Source organism: Borostomias antarcticus (assembly GCF_949987555.1).
Source record: "Borostomias antarcticus genome assembly, chromosome: 13".
Taxonomy (NCBI): domain Eukaryota; kingdom Metazoa; phylum Chordata; class Actinopteri; order Stomiiformes; family Stomiidae; genus Borostomias; species Borostomias antarcticus.
In genome coordinates, this window is record NC_140246.1 from 6,160,569 (window position 1) to 6,177,473 (window position 16,905).

The 16,905-nt window shown below is 49.5% G+C and overlaps 1 protein-coding gene across 1 annotated transcript in view; it reads left to right on the forward strand.

Moving 5' to 3' along the window:
* Positions 1 to 16,761, forward strand: part of stab2 (stabilin 2) — a gene marked incomplete at both ends in the record, with an annotated part of 30,902 nt that extends 14,141 nt beyond the window's left edge. Inside the window, 40 exons of the mRNA XM_084447721.1 lie at positions 233 to 366; positions 927 to 1,035; positions 1,153 to 1,230; positions 1,345 to 1,434; positions 1,568 to 1,675; positions 2,078 to 2,209; positions 2,841 to 2,969; positions 3,279 to 3,374; positions 3,759 to 3,954; positions 4,132 to 4,227; positions 4,722 to 4,779; positions 5,308 to 5,381; positions 5,541 to 5,666; positions 5,953 to 6,026; positions 6,516 to 6,587; positions 7,077 to 7,196; positions 7,364 to 7,408; positions 8,202 to 8,285; positions 8,532 to 8,696; positions 8,815 to 8,973; positions 9,106 to 9,171; positions 9,616 to 9,792; positions 9,989 to 10,078; positions 10,769 to 10,915; positions 11,442 to 11,603; positions 11,715 to 11,838; positions 11,984 to 12,100; positions 13,056 to 13,148; positions 13,383 to 13,490; positions 13,613 to 13,806; positions 13,939 to 14,080; positions 14,260 to 14,393; positions 14,628 to 14,793; positions 14,892 to 14,998; positions 15,307 to 15,426; positions 15,544 to 15,693; positions 15,807 to 15,917; positions 16,091 to 16,222; positions 16,389 to 16,487; positions 16,702 to 16,761. Of these exons, the coding sequence (XP_084303847.1) occupies positions 233 to 366; positions 927 to 1,035; positions 1,153 to 1,230; positions 1,345 to 1,434; positions 1,568 to 1,675; positions 2,078 to 2,209; positions 2,841 to 2,969; positions 3,279 to 3,374; positions 3,759 to 3,954; positions 4,132 to 4,227; positions 4,722 to 4,779; positions 5,308 to 5,381; positions 5,541 to 5,666; positions 5,953 to 6,026; positions 6,516 to 6,587; positions 7,077 to 7,196; positions 7,364 to 7,408; positions 8,202 to 8,285; positions 8,532 to 8,696; positions 8,815 to 8,973; positions 9,106 to 9,171; positions 9,616 to 9,792; positions 9,989 to 10,078; positions 10,769 to 10,915; positions 11,442 to 11,603; positions 11,715 to 11,838; positions 11,984 to 12,100; positions 13,056 to 13,148; positions 13,383 to 13,490; positions 13,613 to 13,806; positions 13,939 to 14,080; positions 14,260 to 14,393; positions 14,628 to 14,793; positions 14,892 to 14,998; positions 15,307 to 15,426; positions 15,544 to 15,693; positions 15,807 to 15,917; positions 16,091 to 16,222; positions 16,389 to 16,487; positions 16,702 to 16,761 (4,644 nt within the window). The remainder of the gene's footprint in view (positions 1 to 232; positions 367 to 926; positions 1,036 to 1,152; positions 1,231 to 1,344; positions 1,435 to 1,567; positions 1,676 to 2,077; positions 2,210 to 2,840; positions 2,970 to 3,278; positions 3,375 to 3,758; positions 3,955 to 4,131; positions 4,228 to 4,721; positions 4,780 to 5,307; positions 5,382 to 5,540; positions 5,667 to 5,952; positions 6,027 to 6,515; positions 6,588 to 7,076; positions 7,197 to 7,363; positions 7,409 to 8,201; positions 8,286 to 8,531; positions 8,697 to 8,814; positions 8,974 to 9,105; positions 9,172 to 9,615; positions 9,793 to 9,988; positions 10,079 to 10,768; positions 10,916 to 11,441; positions 11,604 to 11,714; positions 11,839 to 11,983; positions 12,101 to 13,055; positions 13,149 to 13,382; positions 13,491 to 13,612; positions 13,807 to 13,938; positions 14,081 to 14,259; positions 14,394 to 14,627; positions 14,794 to 14,891; positions 14,999 to 15,306; positions 15,427 to 15,543; positions 15,694 to 15,806; positions 15,918 to 16,090; positions 16,223 to 16,388; positions 16,488 to 16,701) is intronic.
* Positions 16,762 to 16,905: the final 144 nt, after the last annotated feature.

Below are 16,905 nucleotides of genomic sequence, written 5' to 3' on the forward strand. Positions count from 1 at the left end.
GACATTATGACATATGTTGTGTGTGGTGGCGTTGTATCACAAGGAATGCTACCTCTAATGTTTCAAGAATCAAACCTTTTATTTTAGAAGGAATACTTGATGTTGTGAAAAGTACCATTGCTCAGAAGGCACTTCTGGGCCTGAAGATGGGGGTGTGGCTTCTGTACTCTATTTGCTTCTGTCACCTAACGATCGAGGTGATTTTTTTTTTCTCCCCCCGTCCACCTAATAGGACGCAGACATTTCCCGCACTCTGATCTACCAGAACGTCACCGTCCTGGCGCCCTCCGCGGACGCCGTAGACAAGATGACCCAGGAGGACAAAGACCACTGGTTGACTGCAGGGAACCTACCCAGCCTGGTCAGGTAAGCCTCCGCGGCCCCCGAGCTCGTGTGCTGGACTGCTGCTGCCGGTCCTCCGCCGCCCCTCCTCTCCCCCGGACCCCCCCGAGTCGAGAAGCCGGCCGGACGACAGCGCTCGTTGTCTAGATTTGGGTCTGGGACCGCGGACCACCAGGAGTGAGATGTGATTCCATTAGGCTAGTCATGTGACACCGTTAGGAAAGAGCTGAGAGAGGGAGGCTGAGAGAGGGAGGGAGAGAGAGAGAGAGGGGGGGGGAGAGAGAGAGAGAGAGGGAGATAGAGAGGGAGGGAGAGAGAGAGGGAGGGAGAGAGAGAGGGTGGGAGGGAGGAAGGGAGGGCGGGAGGGAGGGAGGGAGAGGGAGAGAGAGAGGGAGAGAGAGAGGGAGAGAGAGAGGGAGGGAGAGAGGGAGGGAGAGAGAGAGAGGGTGGGAGGGAGAGAGAGAGGGAGGAAGGGAGGGCGGGAGGGAGGGAGGGAGAGAGAGAGAGGGAGATAGAGAGGGAGAGAGAGAGGGAGAGAGACATGGAAACTAATCCTCTCTCACCCCGTGTTGGATGTCTGGTAGGAACCACATGCTCCCGGGGATCTACACGCTGAGCAGCTTGCGCAACACCACCGGGACGCGCCTCCGTAACCTCCTGATGTCGCCTCTTCCCGTCTCCATCACCAACGAGGTGAGAGTCAGGGCGGGGCGGGGCGGGGCTGGGGGCGGAGCTCGGGGCGGGGCTAGAATCAGAACGTGAACCGCGGAGGATCGAACAGTAACGAGACGTCCGCGTTTGTCTCGTCAGTCCACAGTGATCGGCGGAGCGACCATAACCAAGGCCAACGTGATGTGCATCAACGGGTTGATCCACATCATTGATAAGGTATGATCCTCAGGGCCCGAGGTCAAACACAACGTATTTTCGGACATGCTCTCGGTGTGATCTGTTTCTGAAAACCCGGCTCCACCTCTCTTCCCCTGTCCTCCTGTGTCACAGGTTCTGGTCCCAAGGAAGGAGATGAGCAAATTGCTGCTGACGGTGCTCGACCGCCAGCCGGACCTCTCTCTGTTCAGGTCCTACCTCATCGTACGTACCGGTAGCGACGGGGCTGCCCCGAACGAGCGGCAGCGGCACGCCGCGTCTTCGACGTTTTATTTTTTTTCCAAAGCCGCGCTGTTCTGGAAAAAAAGCTTGAACGTCTGCTTGTGTTTCCTTGAAGCAACATAACCTGACGGAGAGGATAGAGCAGGAGACGGAGTACACGGTGTTCGCCCCGACCGACGGCGCCATCCGGGAATACCTCAAGAAGACAGGCGCAGAGGCAATGGTAGGAGAACCGTTATTTTATTATTTTATTAACCTTAATTTATACGGGTTTAAAAAAATCTCATTGAGACCCAGGATCTCATTTACAAGAGACCTGTTCAGGGTAGACAGCAGCGTAACACAAAGTTACAGACAAAAAACTAAATAAAACACAACACATTTCAATGGTTGATGCAGAAGTGCAAAAATGAAAGACAGAATAAAATCCGATTAGGTAGGTCTACACGTGCAAATCCCCAGACTATATCCAATGTTCCTACAAGTAGTTTAAAAGGGATTGTGTGTGTGTGTGTGTGTGTGTGTGTACGTGCATGTGTGTGTGAGAGTGCACTTATACTTGTTTAAGTGCAACCCTGTTCCAACAATGTGCTCTATTCTGTGTGTGTGTGCGTGACTTTGTCAGGATTTGAACCTGACCCAGTACCACGTGGTGCCGAAAAAGCAGCTGATGCGAGCCGACTTGCAGGGCGGGGCCTACGCCGACACCATGCTGGGATTCTCCTACCAGCTGGAGATCCTTCCCAGGGATGACGGGGTAAGAGATGACCTTTGAACCTCAGTTCCCCAGCTTCCAGCTCCGAACGTTAAAGCTACATGAGATATCGGCAGCCCCTCTGGTCAAGATAAAATCGGCAGTACGTTTTAAGAACCACTCTTCCCACAATTTCTCACTCACTCGCTGTAATGATGGCGGAAAAAAATATGATAACAAACGTGCATGGAGCACATTAGATTAGAAGATTGTAGCTACTTCAATGGACTTTCTGGAAGGATGACTTCAATGCAGGTAAATACCGGTCTTCTTTCTTTTATGTGCATGTAGATACATTCGCGGGGCGAAGTGTTTGTTGTCTTCCTGATATTGTGACTCAAAATGCGTCACTTCTGCTTCCACCACAAGATTTCCCGCCAGCATACTAGCCAGTACACCGAAATACTAAAATAATAAATTCACAGGGTCTCATGCAGTCTCATGTCATGAAAACGATTTTTGGGGTCTTGCTGAGGCCAATTCATAAACTAATAGCAAGTAAAGGTGAATATTGAACTATAAAAAAGTTATCTCATTGAGCTTTAAAGGTGCTTTCAGTTAGTTGTGCACACAGTTTGCAGCTGCGCACTGTATCATTTTGTTTATGTAGGCTCTGTTTTCTTGCCCCATGCAGATCACAGTGAATGGGGCTCAGGTGAACGGCTCAGACATAGAGACCTATACTGGTGTGATCCACAGTCTCACCTCAGTCCTTGAGATCAGACGAAACCGCTGTGACATGGAGCGATCAAAACTCTCCCTGGTACAGACACCAATCCCATAATACTTCCCCTTTGAAATGCTCTGGATGCTATAAATCCATGATACAATGTTATCTAGCCCTGCGTACAGTTGTGTGCGACTTGCGTGCGACGTGGTTGAATTTGTCTTTTTCCTGAAGGGGTCCTGTCAAGATTGCTTCTACCCGTCTAAAATGACCTGCGAGGATGGAGGGACCCCAGTGGTATGATCCCCGTTGAACGTTCCTAGTCGGTAGCAACACAATGGCAGTAAGTGTTCAGAGCCAAAATGTCTGCCCTCAAAATTCATGAAGGTGTTGTTTCCCTTGCAGACGAGCATAAGGAGGAAGTGTATCTTCAGTCGGATATACCAGGGGGAGAGGCTGATCAGCACCGGGTGCAGATTTAGCTGCAAGACCACCACAGTTGTACGTGACTCTCCCAAGCACACACATCCTTACTGACCGACTGATTACTAGTCCATAGCTGTGTTCGGAATCGCTCCCTCGTTCCCTCACTCCCTATTACCTATATAGGGTTCACCATGTAGTGAACTACCTAGGGAACGGAGAAAATGTAGGGTACATGCACTGTTCCCTGCAAATCAAGGTGAATTGTGGGTAATAAATAGTGGACTATATAGGGAACGAAAATTCCGTGGAGAATTCGGACACTACAAACAAAATGGCTGACGCCCGGCCTATATAGTGCACTATATAGTGAATAGGGAGCGATTCCGAACACAGCTCATGTATTCATTACTCTGTAGCTGGGAATCAGTGATACGAGGGGGACGCTATCGCCCCCTGCAGGTGCGGAAGTGCTGCAGCGGGTACTTCGGCCAGCACTGCGAGCCGTGCCCGGGGCCCAAGGACCAGTCCTGCTTCGGGAACGGAGTGTGTCTGGACGGGACCAACGGTACGGGGGTGTGCCGGTGCAACAAAGGCTTCAACGGGACCGCCTGCGAAACCTGCCAGATCGACAAATACGGCGTCCACTGCGACCAAGGTGTCCTCGACGTTCCAGCGTCCCATCGGCAAGAAAACGTAGAATACTGGACAATGCATTTATTATGGAGGGGACCGTAAAAAATGCTCTGTCTCTCTTTCTGTCTCTCGCTCTGTCTCTTTCTTTGTCTCTCTCTTTCTCTCTCTGTCTCTTTCTCTCTCTCTCTCTCTCTCTCAGACTGCTCATGTCGGAGTGGTCGCTGTAACGACGGCCTGAACGGGGACGGAACGTGCGAGTGCAACGCGGGATGGAGGGGCATCACCTGTGACGAAAGTATGACATCACTACTTGCATGCCGGCCAATAGAATTTGATCCTTCTGTTAGGGTTGAAAATTTCAAGGAATTTTATTAATCGATAACTGTTAACCTTAACAAACAATAGTCAATTAATTGATATTAACGTCCCACGCTGGACTGCACTTCATGCTCGCTTCATTTTTGTGTTGTCTTCCGCAGTGAAATTTCCCGGCAACCCAATTAGCCTTCACTGGCGCCCTCATGTGCAGAGTCAGAACTTAAATCATGATTAGATTTCACACAACTCCTGTTGATAACGTTTGTTAAAAAAAAGAAAGAAAAAGGTTCTGTTCGTTAACAAGCAATTAATCGAGTAACCAAATCTTACTCGAGTAAATTCTTATCGGCAATTAATCGATAGTCGATTAACTGTTAACATCCCTAGCTCCTGTGGGACTAGACACAAGACAGATCACTCTTGCTTTACTTGTTCAAGTTGAAACTTTAATACCACTTTGCTGTGTTTCAGAGATCACCTCCAAAGCAGATGAGCTGTGTAATACTGTCAAGTGCCACACGAGTGCAAAGTAAGTCGACTCTGAATCTTTTAAATATTACGATGTCTGGAGACAAGCACAACAAAACATGGGCAGAGGGGCGGAGCCAGCGCGTTAGCTTACCTTTCAAATACAGCTGCATTTGAACATTACTTCATCCGGACAGAATGAAAAATTGTGTAATAAAAACCTCTGTGAAGTGAGAGTTAACGTGGAAGCAAGTCCAAGTAAATCACACCTGGTGTGCTAGATATTCTACCGACAGCTCGCTAGAGTACAGGACTGGTTAGCAATACTTGAAAAGTGGAAATCTGCAGTCAGTGACCAATCAGAGGTCAAATCAGCCCCTCCGCACAGCCGACTGTCTGCGCGGGCCAATCAGCATCCTATTGAAAATCTATCAGGATTCTCATTGGTATCCACGGATATCATACAGTAGCTTGTTCCCAGAGGTTCTTGTCGTAGCGAGAGCTCCTGGGTACTCCGATTACCGTATAGTAGTCTGAGTTGAGCACGACAAACCTCTATTGAGAACCTCTATTGTCATCGTTCCCGCAGCTGTGTCGTCAACCCAGACGGCTATAAGTGTGTCTGCGCTGCCGGCTTTGAGGGCAACGGAACTTACTGTACAGGTGAGAGCAGACAACAAGCAACAAACAAAACACATCAACAGATACAGTAGATACAGTATAAGCAGTGTATAATAAGCATTAATGGAGGGATGTGTGTGTGTGTGTGTGTGTGTGTGTGTGTGTGTGTGTGTGTGTGTGTGTGTGTGTGTGTGTTTGCAGCCAAGGACGCCTGTGCAGTGAACAATGGAGGCTGCAGTCCCAATGCCATGTGTAAGAGGACCTTGCCGGGTCAAAGGGACTGCCTGTGCAACAAAGGATACGCTGGTGACGGACGAGTGTGTGTGGGTAAGAAGGCTGCGTGTGTGTGTGTGCATGTGTGTGTGTGTGCGCGCGTGTGTGCGCCAGGGTCTGTGCCACTATTCAGGTTACTGCAGCGTTCCTAAATGTATCGAGCCATACGGTCTTACCATTGGCACCGGCTGAGCCCGATCCGTGTATGTCTGTGTGCCGCCGCTTCTGCACATGACGTGTTTTCGCAGCGTGAGATTTACACCAGTCAACCAGCAGAGGGCAGTAGAGAGTTCTCATAAACCTCCAACACCTGGGTGGGATTTTTTTTCTTCTTCCTTAGAGATCAATCCGTGTCTGGAAGGGAACGGAGGTTGCCACGCCAACGCAGACTGTATTCACACCGGGCCAAACAGAGTGAGTTGACGCCCGCTCGCCTGCCCGCCGTCTGTCTGTCTGTCTGTCTGTCTGTCTGTCTCTCTCTAGCTGTCCACTAGCCTACAGTACATGCACATGACCGCTGACTGTGCTGGACATAGGCCCGCACTACACACACACATCACAACGGAACACACGTTGTATATATACAGTAAGAACATATCACACCCATTAACACTCTGTACACATACTGTATATACACTCACTGCACAACATTTTGTATATTGTATTTTGGCTTTCGCAGTTTTCATTTGCACTGTCCTGTCTTTGCACTGTCCCAACCGTCTAGTCCTGCACCCTGTCTAATGTTGTCTCCATCAGTGTTACGCACCAACTGACCAAAACAAATTCCTAGTATTGTGTAGAAACTACCTGGCAATAAACCTGATTGTGATTCTGCTATTGGTCTGTGGTACAGTACTGTATGTGTAGTAAAAGTGGACTGAAAGAGATGTTTCTTCTCCACAGACATCGTGCGTTTGCAGCCACGGCTACTCCGGAGATGGTCAGATTTGTAGCATGATCAGCCTCTGTCGAAGGGTAGGTATCACCACCACCATCACCATCCCATTTCTCACACCACATATCCCTCTGTGTGAAGGAACTAGCTTTCATTCACTATGCCATTATTGCCATTTACCACTGTGTTTCTCAACCAGGGGTACATGGACACCATGTTTTCCGTGGTATAATTACAGGGGCTCTGTGGGAAAGTAAAAATGTTTTTTTTTTTTATGGTCGTTAAATAATATTTTATAAGCCCATTAAATGGAAGAAGAAAAAAAAAAAAGTACTGTACTGTTTTAACATTAGCCAGGCTTATTTTTCACAACTCACGTTAGCTGAGCTGACTCACTCTTAACTCACTCTTTCTTGAATTGCTATAACCAAACGATGATTCAAACAGATCGGGCAAATTAAGCGTTATGGATGCCATGAAATGTGTACGGTTTTTACTTTTTGTGGTGCGGGTCATGGGACGCCCATGTAGAGACCGTCTAACCACCGTGCGGTCTGAACCCTCGGCAGAAAAACGGTGACTGTCACAGATACGCCAGGTGTAACATGACGGGGCCTGGAGTGCGCACGTGCACGTGCATGGCCAATTACATCGGGGACGGTCTGACCTGCAAAGGCACTGTGGGGAAGGTGAGGAGGACACGCCCCCCCCCCCCCCCCCCCCCCCCCACACACACACACACACCTCACCCTCGTCTCTCAGAATCTCTCTGTATTTATGTTCCGTCCTTCCCAGTCTCCTCCCTGCTCTCATTTCTCCCCCACTCTGACACTGCCATTTTTGTATCACTCAACAGGAACTTCTCAATAGGAAATTAAGGAACTTCTATCTCGGGTTGATGGTGAGTCTCTAATAATTATAAGACTAGTGGTCGCTGAGGTAGGTAGGTAGGTAGGTAGGTAGGTAGTTAGGTAGGTAGTTAGGTAGGTAGGTAGGTAGGTACTGTAGGTAGGTAGGTAGGTAGGTAAGTAGGTAGGTAGGTAGGTAGGTAGGTAGGTAGGTAGGTACTGTAGGTAGGTAGGTAGGTAGGTAAGTAGGTAGGTAGGTAGGTAGGTAGGTAGGTAGGTAGGTAGGTAAGTAGGTAGGTAGGTAGGTAGGTAAGTAGGTAGGTAAGTAGGTAGGTAAGTAGGTAGGTAGGTAGGTAGGTTGATAGGTAGGTAGGTAGGTAGTTAGGTAGGTAGTTAGGTAGGTAGGTAGGTAGGTACTGTAGGTAGGTAGGTAGGTAAGTAGGTAGGTAGGTAGGTAGGTAGGTAGGTAGGTAAGTAGGTAGGTAGGTAGGTAGGTAAGTAGGTAGGTAAGTAGGTAGGTAAGTAGGTAGGTAGGTAGGTAGGTTGATAGGTAGGTAGGTAGGTAGGTAGGTTGATAGGTAGGTACTGTAAGTAGGTACACAGTAGTTAGATACGATAGATAGATAGATAGATAGATAGATAGATAGATAGATAGATAGATAGATAGATAGATAGATAGATAGGTACAGTAGGTAGGTAGGTAGGTCAGTTTACTGTAGTTCCCACTGCCTACTTATTAAATGTGTATCTCCTGATGGAAGCAGTCAGAAAGCCCTTCACTCTGTGTGAGGACGGACTGAGCTGTGTTGATGTGGGCTGTCCTGGTCTGTCCTGGTCTGTCCTCAGGTGCTGGACATCTCTCTGAGGGGCCGCGGACCATTTACAGTCTTTGCTCCAAACGCAGAGGCCTTCGCTAATGGAAGCCAGCAGGTTAGAATGTGTTTGTGTGTGTGTGTGTGTGTGTGTGTGTGTGTGTGTGTGTGTGTGTGTGTGTGTGTGAGAGTGTGTGTGTGTGTGTGTGAGTGTGTGTTTACACTGACTGACTCCCAATGTCTGACGGTATTGATAGTGTTTATGTCCTTTGTATTTCTATTTATGTGGACATAAATTATTCAAGTGTGTGTGTGTGTGTGTGTGTGTGTGTGTGTGTGTGTGTGTGTGTGCATGCGTGCACAGCTGAAAGCCGAGGGGGGTTTGAGGGGCGGTTTCAATAGAGAGAAATTCGCCAACATCTTCCGCTACCACATCGTCTCCTGCCACACGCTGCTCGCCAGCGACCTGACCACGCCCAGGAACCTGACCACTCTGATGGGGGACGTCCTGACCGTCACTTCCTCCGAGGTGACCAGTGATACTTGTTGTGGGCATTTCCTGTCAGCGGACGTCAACGCTGCCCCGTAGTGACCGCGGTCACTGAGGAGGTGACATGCTGTGTTTTTCCGTTTGCCTTTGACTTTAGGGCTCCATCCTCATCAACAACAAGGCCAGGGTGACGTTCAGCGACGACGCCAGCACCAACGGGGTCTTCCACGAGATCGACAAAGTCCTGCTGCCGCCCAGCGTGTCGATGACGGAGGAGGAGTCGGAGAGCCCCATCAAGTACTCCTCTACCGGAAAGGTGTGAGAAAAACCCGCCGTTGAACGGCGTTGAACACAAAGTTATCGTCCGACAACCAGATCGTATGGTTTCCAAGCACATGGGAACTTCACAAACATGCCTTATTTTCTCGTGATTTTACTAAATCCACAGGTACTGAGCAACTTCTCTGATGTGGCAAACTACTATGGTTACAAGACCTTCTACAAGCTGCTGGAGGTTAGTGCTGGGTTCCAGTGGTCCCTATCTTCCACAGTATCTCCTGGTTAGCTAACTTCCATCTGTTAGCTAATCTCCATCTATTAGCTTACCTCCATCTGTTAGCTAACCTCCATCTGTTAGCTTACCTCCATCTGTTAGCTTACCTCCATCTGTTAGCTAACTTCCATCTGTTAGCTAACCTCCATCTGTTAGCTAACTTCCATCTAAGCATGGATATCAAGTCAGTGGTTTATGTACGCACTTATTGTGGGTTGTGGTTTCAGATAATAACACAATATTCTATCAAGATCTTCGTAAACCTATCTCTCATATTCTATCTCTTATCCAGAGATATGTAGTAACATGTGTGTATGTATGTATGTATGTATGTGTGTGTGTGTGTGTGTGTGTGTGTGTGTCTGTGCGTGTGTGTGTGCGTGCGCTTTTATGTGTTCCTCTCAGGACAAGGATCTGCTATCCTTGGTGATGGACCCACTCCACCAGCCAGTGATGGTGTTCATGCCATCGGACGCCGTCATGGCCGCCCTGCCATCTTATCAGAAGAACATACTCTACAACGAATACACCCAGCGCTACGTGCCGGAGTACCTGAAATATCACATCATCCACAGCACCAAGGTATGGATGGACGGATGGATGGACGGATAGATTGATGGGTGGACTGATGGAGGGACAGGTGGACGGACGGACGGACAGACAGACAAATTAGATAGAAAGTCGTGTTTATCAATCATTAGATAGTCATGTTTATCAATCATTCCACTTCATCTCCTCCCATGGTCTAACCCCCTGACCTCCCCCTTCAAATCATCAGGTGTTTTCAGCAGAGCTGGTTCACATGCAGCCGGCCCGAACCGTCCAGGGTTCCGAGCTCACCTTCTCCTGCGGGGGGAGTGACCACATCGTGAGTACCCACACACACCTGAGGTAGTACCCACACACACACACACACCAGTCCTCCTGAGGTAGTACCCACACACACATACCAGTCCTCCTGAGGTAGTACCCACACACACATACCAGTCCTCCTGAGGTAGTACCCACACACACATACCAGTCCTCCTGAGGTAGTACCCACACACACATACCAGTCCTCCTGAGGTAGTACCCACACACACACACACACACACACCAGTCCTTCTGAGGTAGTACCCACACACACACACACCAGTCCTTCTGAGCTAGTACCCACACACACACCAGTCCTCCTGAGCTACTTTAGTACCCACACACACACCAGTCCTCCTGAGCTACTTTAGTACCCTCACACACACCAGTCCTCCTGAGCTACTTTAGTACCCACACACACACCAGTCCTCCTGAGCTACAGTAGTACCCACACACACACCAGTCCTCCTGAGCTACAGTAGTACCCACACACACACCAGTCCTCCTGAGCTACAGTAGTACCCACACACACACCAGTCCTCCTGAGCTACTTTAGTACCCACACACACACACCAGTCCTCCTGAGCTACTTTAGTACCCACACACACACCAGTCCTCCTGAGCTAGGTCCAGCGCCCGGACATGCAACGAGAGGGATCGTTCTCACGTCCCGATTCAGATCCTGACACATTTTTATGTTTCTCAGGGTGAAATCTTTATCAATGGCGGAAAGTGCCGGATCATTCAGAGGCACATCCAATTCAGCGGGGGCTTGGCGTACGGGATCGACTGCCTGCTGGCCCCACCCAGCCTGGGGGGGCGCTGTGACAAGCAGGAAATTGCCGACATCACGGTGAGTCCTTCCACGCCAAGCCTTTCTGCACGGGATCTCCTAATTGCAGGTCTGAAGGAATTTTCTAGACTTATACAATTAACAAGTACAGTATGTACACTACAGTATAAACAAACCAGCTCAGTGGCCTTGTGGTTGAGTGTCAGCCCTGAGATTGGGAGGTTGGGGGTTCAACCCCTGGGCCGAGTCATACCAAAGACTATAAAAAATGGTACCCAGTGCCTCCCTGCTTGGCACTCAGCATCAAGGGGTGGATTGGGTGTAAGTACCTGTGACATACTAGCGTGAGGTCCACTTGTACTGTACATCAAGCAGCCTCATGCTAAGGAATCAGGAGATAGGCTCCTGCCCTATGGGCCACTAGGCTCCAGAACCATTGGTTCTCAAGACTACTTACTCTTTTTTCTTTTTTACAGTATAAACAAGTACAATAGTTTGTGTGTATAAAACGGTATAATGTGTATTTTGATGGTACCAATGGCGACTGATGGAGTGTTTCCTCTATGGATTCTGTGCTGTGGAACAGTTGCCCTGTGCGCGGTGCACCAGATCACAGTGTCCAGATGGGACCAAAGAAAAGGTAAGACAATGCATCTGTCCATTCGTCCGTCCGTCCGTCCATCCATCATCCCACACATCCATCCATCCGCTGGTTCACAAATCCATCCAGCCATCCACCCATCCGCTGGTAAACAAATCCATCCATCCATCCTTTCATCCATCCATCCATCCACCTCTTTGCGTCCATCCGTCTGTCCATCCCTGATTGTGTTTGTCCCACTGTGTGTGTTTTCTTAAGGCATCCAAACCATGTGACCAGCCTGGGGACTATGTGCATAAAAACACTGGATGCCAGGTAACGTGCGCCATCAAGATCTGGAGTCCCCAGTGCTGCCTTGGCTTCTACGGACGCGACTGTCTGGGTAAGAAGACGCACACTGACTTCCCTCAAACCACAGCAGAATTGGAATACGTTCGATCTTGTCTTGGGATTTCTAGTTTTGTTTCTGCGTGTTGAAGAGGCTTCCTATCCCCCCCCCCCACTGTCTTTGTGTGTTTCCCCAAAAGAGTGTCCCGGGGGGGGTGATACGCCGTGCGAGAACCACGGCAAGTGTGACGACGGGCACCTCGGTAACGGCACCTGTACGTGCGACGATGGATATCGGGGCACAGGCTGTAGCCGCTGTATGGACGGCTGGACAATGACCCGTCGGGGTTGCGTGAGTAAGACAAATTCAAATAAGTTTATTCTCCTTGTCATAAAACATTTCTGCTTTGTTTCACACTGTCCTGTGTGTTCTACAGTAGGCAGATGTTTCTGTTTGTTTGCCCTGATGCCCCCCATCTAAAGCCCTAAAGTTTTACTCTCATAGCTCTCTAATCATTTCAGTATTGGCCCAGCTGTCCTGTTTCTCGTCTTAAGAAACAGATGCCTCCACTCTATGTTTTTTCAATGTGCTTCCCTTGTCTCTATTGAAACGCTGATTTGATTACGTTGTAATACGTTGTTGTCAAAACAATACGTTGTTTTGACCTCTCACCACCAATGTCCTCTCTTTAATGACAACTTCCTGTCTGAGTTAGTTTAAAATCCTGTGTAGGGATAAATGTTGTTGTTCTTGGTGGAACTTCTGTATCCCTCAGAGAGCCCGGCTTTGAAAACTCTTGAACTTTTTGGAATAAAAGTAACCAGCTTTGGACTTACAAAGATGAACCTTGGCACTCTCGACTACTCGTTTCTTAATTATTAGAATAAATCCAGTGGTCACACTTTACAATAAGGGTCACAAAAACATTAGTTAACTGTTAACTAATGCTTATTTAGGGTTAGGTTAGGTTACTAATGTTAATTAATACATTAGTTAAGGTTAAGGTTAGGGTTGGGTGAGTTAACCTTAGTTAACATAAATAACATTAGTAAATGGTTAATAGAGACATTAGTTAACTGTTACTTAATGTTTAATAATGCATTAACTAATGCTTATTAATGTACCCTTATTGTAAAGTGTTACCAATCCACTACATGTGCGTGAGAGAGGCCGAAGAACAGCTCTAGCTAGCTTTTAAATATCTTCTTTGTTTTTCTACTGGTCTACACGATCTGGCACGGCACATTACAATGATGTCATTTCCTCCTCAGACTGCGGCTGCACAGAGCACGGGTATTGCGAGCCGAACAGCGCCTGTTTCTGTATGGCCGGCTGGACCGGACAGTACTGTGAGACACAGGAAGGTAAAGAGCCAACAGCCGTTGTACAGGGGGTCGGGACACACTGTGTCACACACGCATCGATACGACCTGGACAATATTATGCCTTGGTAAAATTACGACCAACACGATCAAAACTATATTGTAGTCCAAATACAATGAAAAACCAAGCCATATGTGACTCCGATACACATTAAACAAAGACAAGTAGTCATTGAAGCTCTGTCCCACTATCTACCCCCCCCCCCCCCCCCCCAGCTGTGGGACCTGTGTGCGACCCTCCCTGCTCCCCCAACGCAGTGTGTAAGGACAACGGCACGTGCTTATGTAAACCCTTCTACGAGGGAGACGGCATCAACTGCACAGGTGCGTTTCGACACGTGCACACACACGCGTGCGCACAGGAAAAAAAATACTCCCTCTCTTCCTCTCTTCTCCTACCGTCATCTACTTTACCCTTCCCACCCTCTCTCTCTCTCGCCCCCTAGTGGCGGACCTGTGCGCCTCCTGGAACGGCGGCTGCGCCGTGGGGGCCAAGTGCAGCCAGAAGGGGGAGACGGTCAGCTGCACCTGCCCCAAAGGCCACTCCGGGGACGGCTTCTCCTGCCAGCCAATAGACCCCTGCGTCAACGACGACAACGGGGGATGCCACGAGCACGCCATCTGCACCATGACAGGACCGGTGAGAGGGGTGGGGTCCGCGGCAGGAAAGGGGAGGGGGGGGGGGGGGGGGTAGACAGTAACAGTACTTACACTCATTGATTCCACATTTGTGTGTGTGCGTGTGTGTGTGTGTGTGTGCGCGTATCCACAGGGGAAGAAGAAGTGTGCGTGTAAGGACAACTACATCGGCGACGGGGTGACCTGCGCAGTGAAGGAGCTGCCGATCGACCGCTGTCTCCAGGAGAACGGGAACTGCCACGCAAACGCCCAGTGTTCTGACCTCCACTTCGAGGGTACTTACCGTTACTTACCGTTATTTACCGTTACTTACCGGCATGCGCCGGCTCATCCGTTCTGTGGCATCGCCCAGTAGATAACATCCACGGTTTGAAACGTATTTGATTTGAGCATGCGTTTTGTTCTATGCAATAACTCTGTACTCACACACACACACACACACACACACACACAGATAGTACTGTTGGTGTCTTCCACGTCCGCTCGCCTAGCGGCCAGTACAAGCTGAACTACACTGAAGCCCAGGAGGCCTGTGGTGAGGAAGGGGCCGACATCGCCACCTACAACCAGCTCTCCTACGCCCAGCAGGTGGGTACTGTACACACACACACACACACACACACACACACACACAGAGACCTACATACAGATCTCTGCCAAGTGCAGTGGGTGAGTAGATAGATAGATAGATAGATAGATACCTGTAGATTAACGTGCACATGCGCACATACACACACACACACACACACACACACACACACACACACACACACACACACACAGTGTACATCAAACAGTCCCCCCTGTTCTGTTCCTCTCCAGGCTGGCCTCAACCTGTGTGCGGCGGGCTGGCTGGCCCGGGGCAGGGTGTCCTACCCCACCACCTACTCCAACCCCAGGTGTGGCTTCGGCCACGTGGGCATCGTAGACTACGGCGTACGCCTCAACCTCAGTGAGACATGGGACGTCTTCTGCTACAGGGTCAAAGGTAGGAAAGAAGGTGTGCGTGTGCATGTTAGTGTTTGTGTGCATACAGTGTATGTGCATATTTGTTTACGTGTGTGTGCGCGCGTGTGTCCACTCCAGATGTGAAGTGTGAGTGTAAACCAGGCTATGTTGGTGATGGATACGGGTGTGTGGGAAACCTTCTGCAAGTCCTCAACGACATGCCCATCTTCTCCAACTTCCTGTCCGTAAGTACCCAGCCAGAATGTATTGTACATAGAGATACTATATAGATGTGGGAATTGAACCAGCAACCTTCAGCATGGGAACCCAAACAAAGCCAAAGTCTTCCCTGAGTTCCTGGTGCCATATTTGGGCTTCTAAGTTGCAGGCAGGATCACACATATAACCTACATTTGCTACATGTATTGTAACCAGTGTTGGGGAGTAACTGATTACAAAGTAACAGATTACTGTAATCAGATTACTTTTCCAGTAACTATTGCAGTATAGTTGTACCACACAGTAACTGGCTGTCCGTTCCGTTTACCTCCAGCAAATCCTCAACTACTCCCAGACCTCAGAGTCGGGGAGAGAGTTTGTGAAGCGACTGAGCAACCTGACCATCCACTCCACACTGTTCGTACCATCTAACGATGGCCTGTTCAGGAACCAGGTCAGACATACACACACACAAACGCACGCTCACGCACTTACTCACATCCATACACACCGCTCACACACACACACAGCTCCCCTCCTCACACCTGTGCGTGTGTTGTGTCGGCTACAGACGTTGACCCGCAGGGACCTCGAGTACCACCTCTCCGATGGCCAGGTGCTGGCCCTGAAGGACCTGACCAACGGCAGCCACATCCGCACCCGGCTGGGTCACAGCCTCACCGTCCTGGGCATCGCAGACTTCCTAAATCCCGACGCCCTGGTGAGACACATACACAGACGCCGGATCAGGTTCATCTACCATGCGCGTTTGAGAAATAGTGTCAATTACATTTGAACGTGGAAAAACCTTCTTCGTGGTGCTTCTCTTCTCAGTCGTCCCGCTACATCAACGACCGCTTCATCACCACACCTGACGTCATGGCGGCCAATGGGATCATCCACATTCTTCAGGGACCCCTCATAGCCCCGCCTCCTCCGACAACGGTGAGGGCCGAACAGACTTCCTGCTCTTCGGAGAGATGTTACCGAACTAACACCCTTGCTGCTTAGATTAGTGTTAGAAGCAGAGACAGAGGTGTGTAGTGCTAGATGTCATGATTTGACCCTAGCTAGCCCCTAAGTCTGACCCCTGATCCTGTCTGTGATTGGTCCTCCAGCACCATGCGGTACACAAGGCCGGGATGGGAATCGGAGTCCTGCTGCTGGTTCTGCTGGTGACAGGGACCGTGTTCATGGGCTACCACTTCTATACCAACAAAACCAAACCTTTCCAGTTCCATTACTTCAAGGTGAGTGTGTCAGTTGTGAGGTTGTCAGGTGTGTGTGTGCCTAACCTTTCCCGTGGTGAAGCAGTTATTTAAACGTAGCTCGGTCCTGTGTTTGATGCGATTTGTTGGACGTTTTGAACTCGAGAGTTGACCTTTCCCCTCTGACATTTGACAGGACTACGAGGAGGAGGAAGAGGCCACGCCTCCAGACTGCAACCCCAGCATCTGTAACCCCATGTACGACTCCGCCCCCGACGCCGCTGAACACGCCTCCTCTGAGCTCCCGGTCAGTAAAACCAAACGCTGGAGAAACACAGTTACAGGATGATCTGTTTTACATGGTCACCAAGCACTGAAAAAGCCCTAGACTAATGTAACTCACACTAATAACAAATACTAATACCAGCTTGTCAACAGTACACTGCGATTTCAAAGTGCATCAATATGGCAGTTTTTAAATACCAAATTCAAACCTGGTGCACTTCTGCCTCGTTTGCTAGGAGGAGGACACGCACCACGTGGTGGACAGTGGCCCCTATGACCTGCTGCAGGACAGCTGAGAGGGACGCACTGCTCTCCCCCTCTCTCTGAACACACACCTCTACATCCAGCTGAGTGGACACACTGGCCCCCGTCGCACATGCTGACCAAAGCCACACGAGGGCAGTACCGAGTAATGTTGCTCTCCTCACAAGCGATGGTTG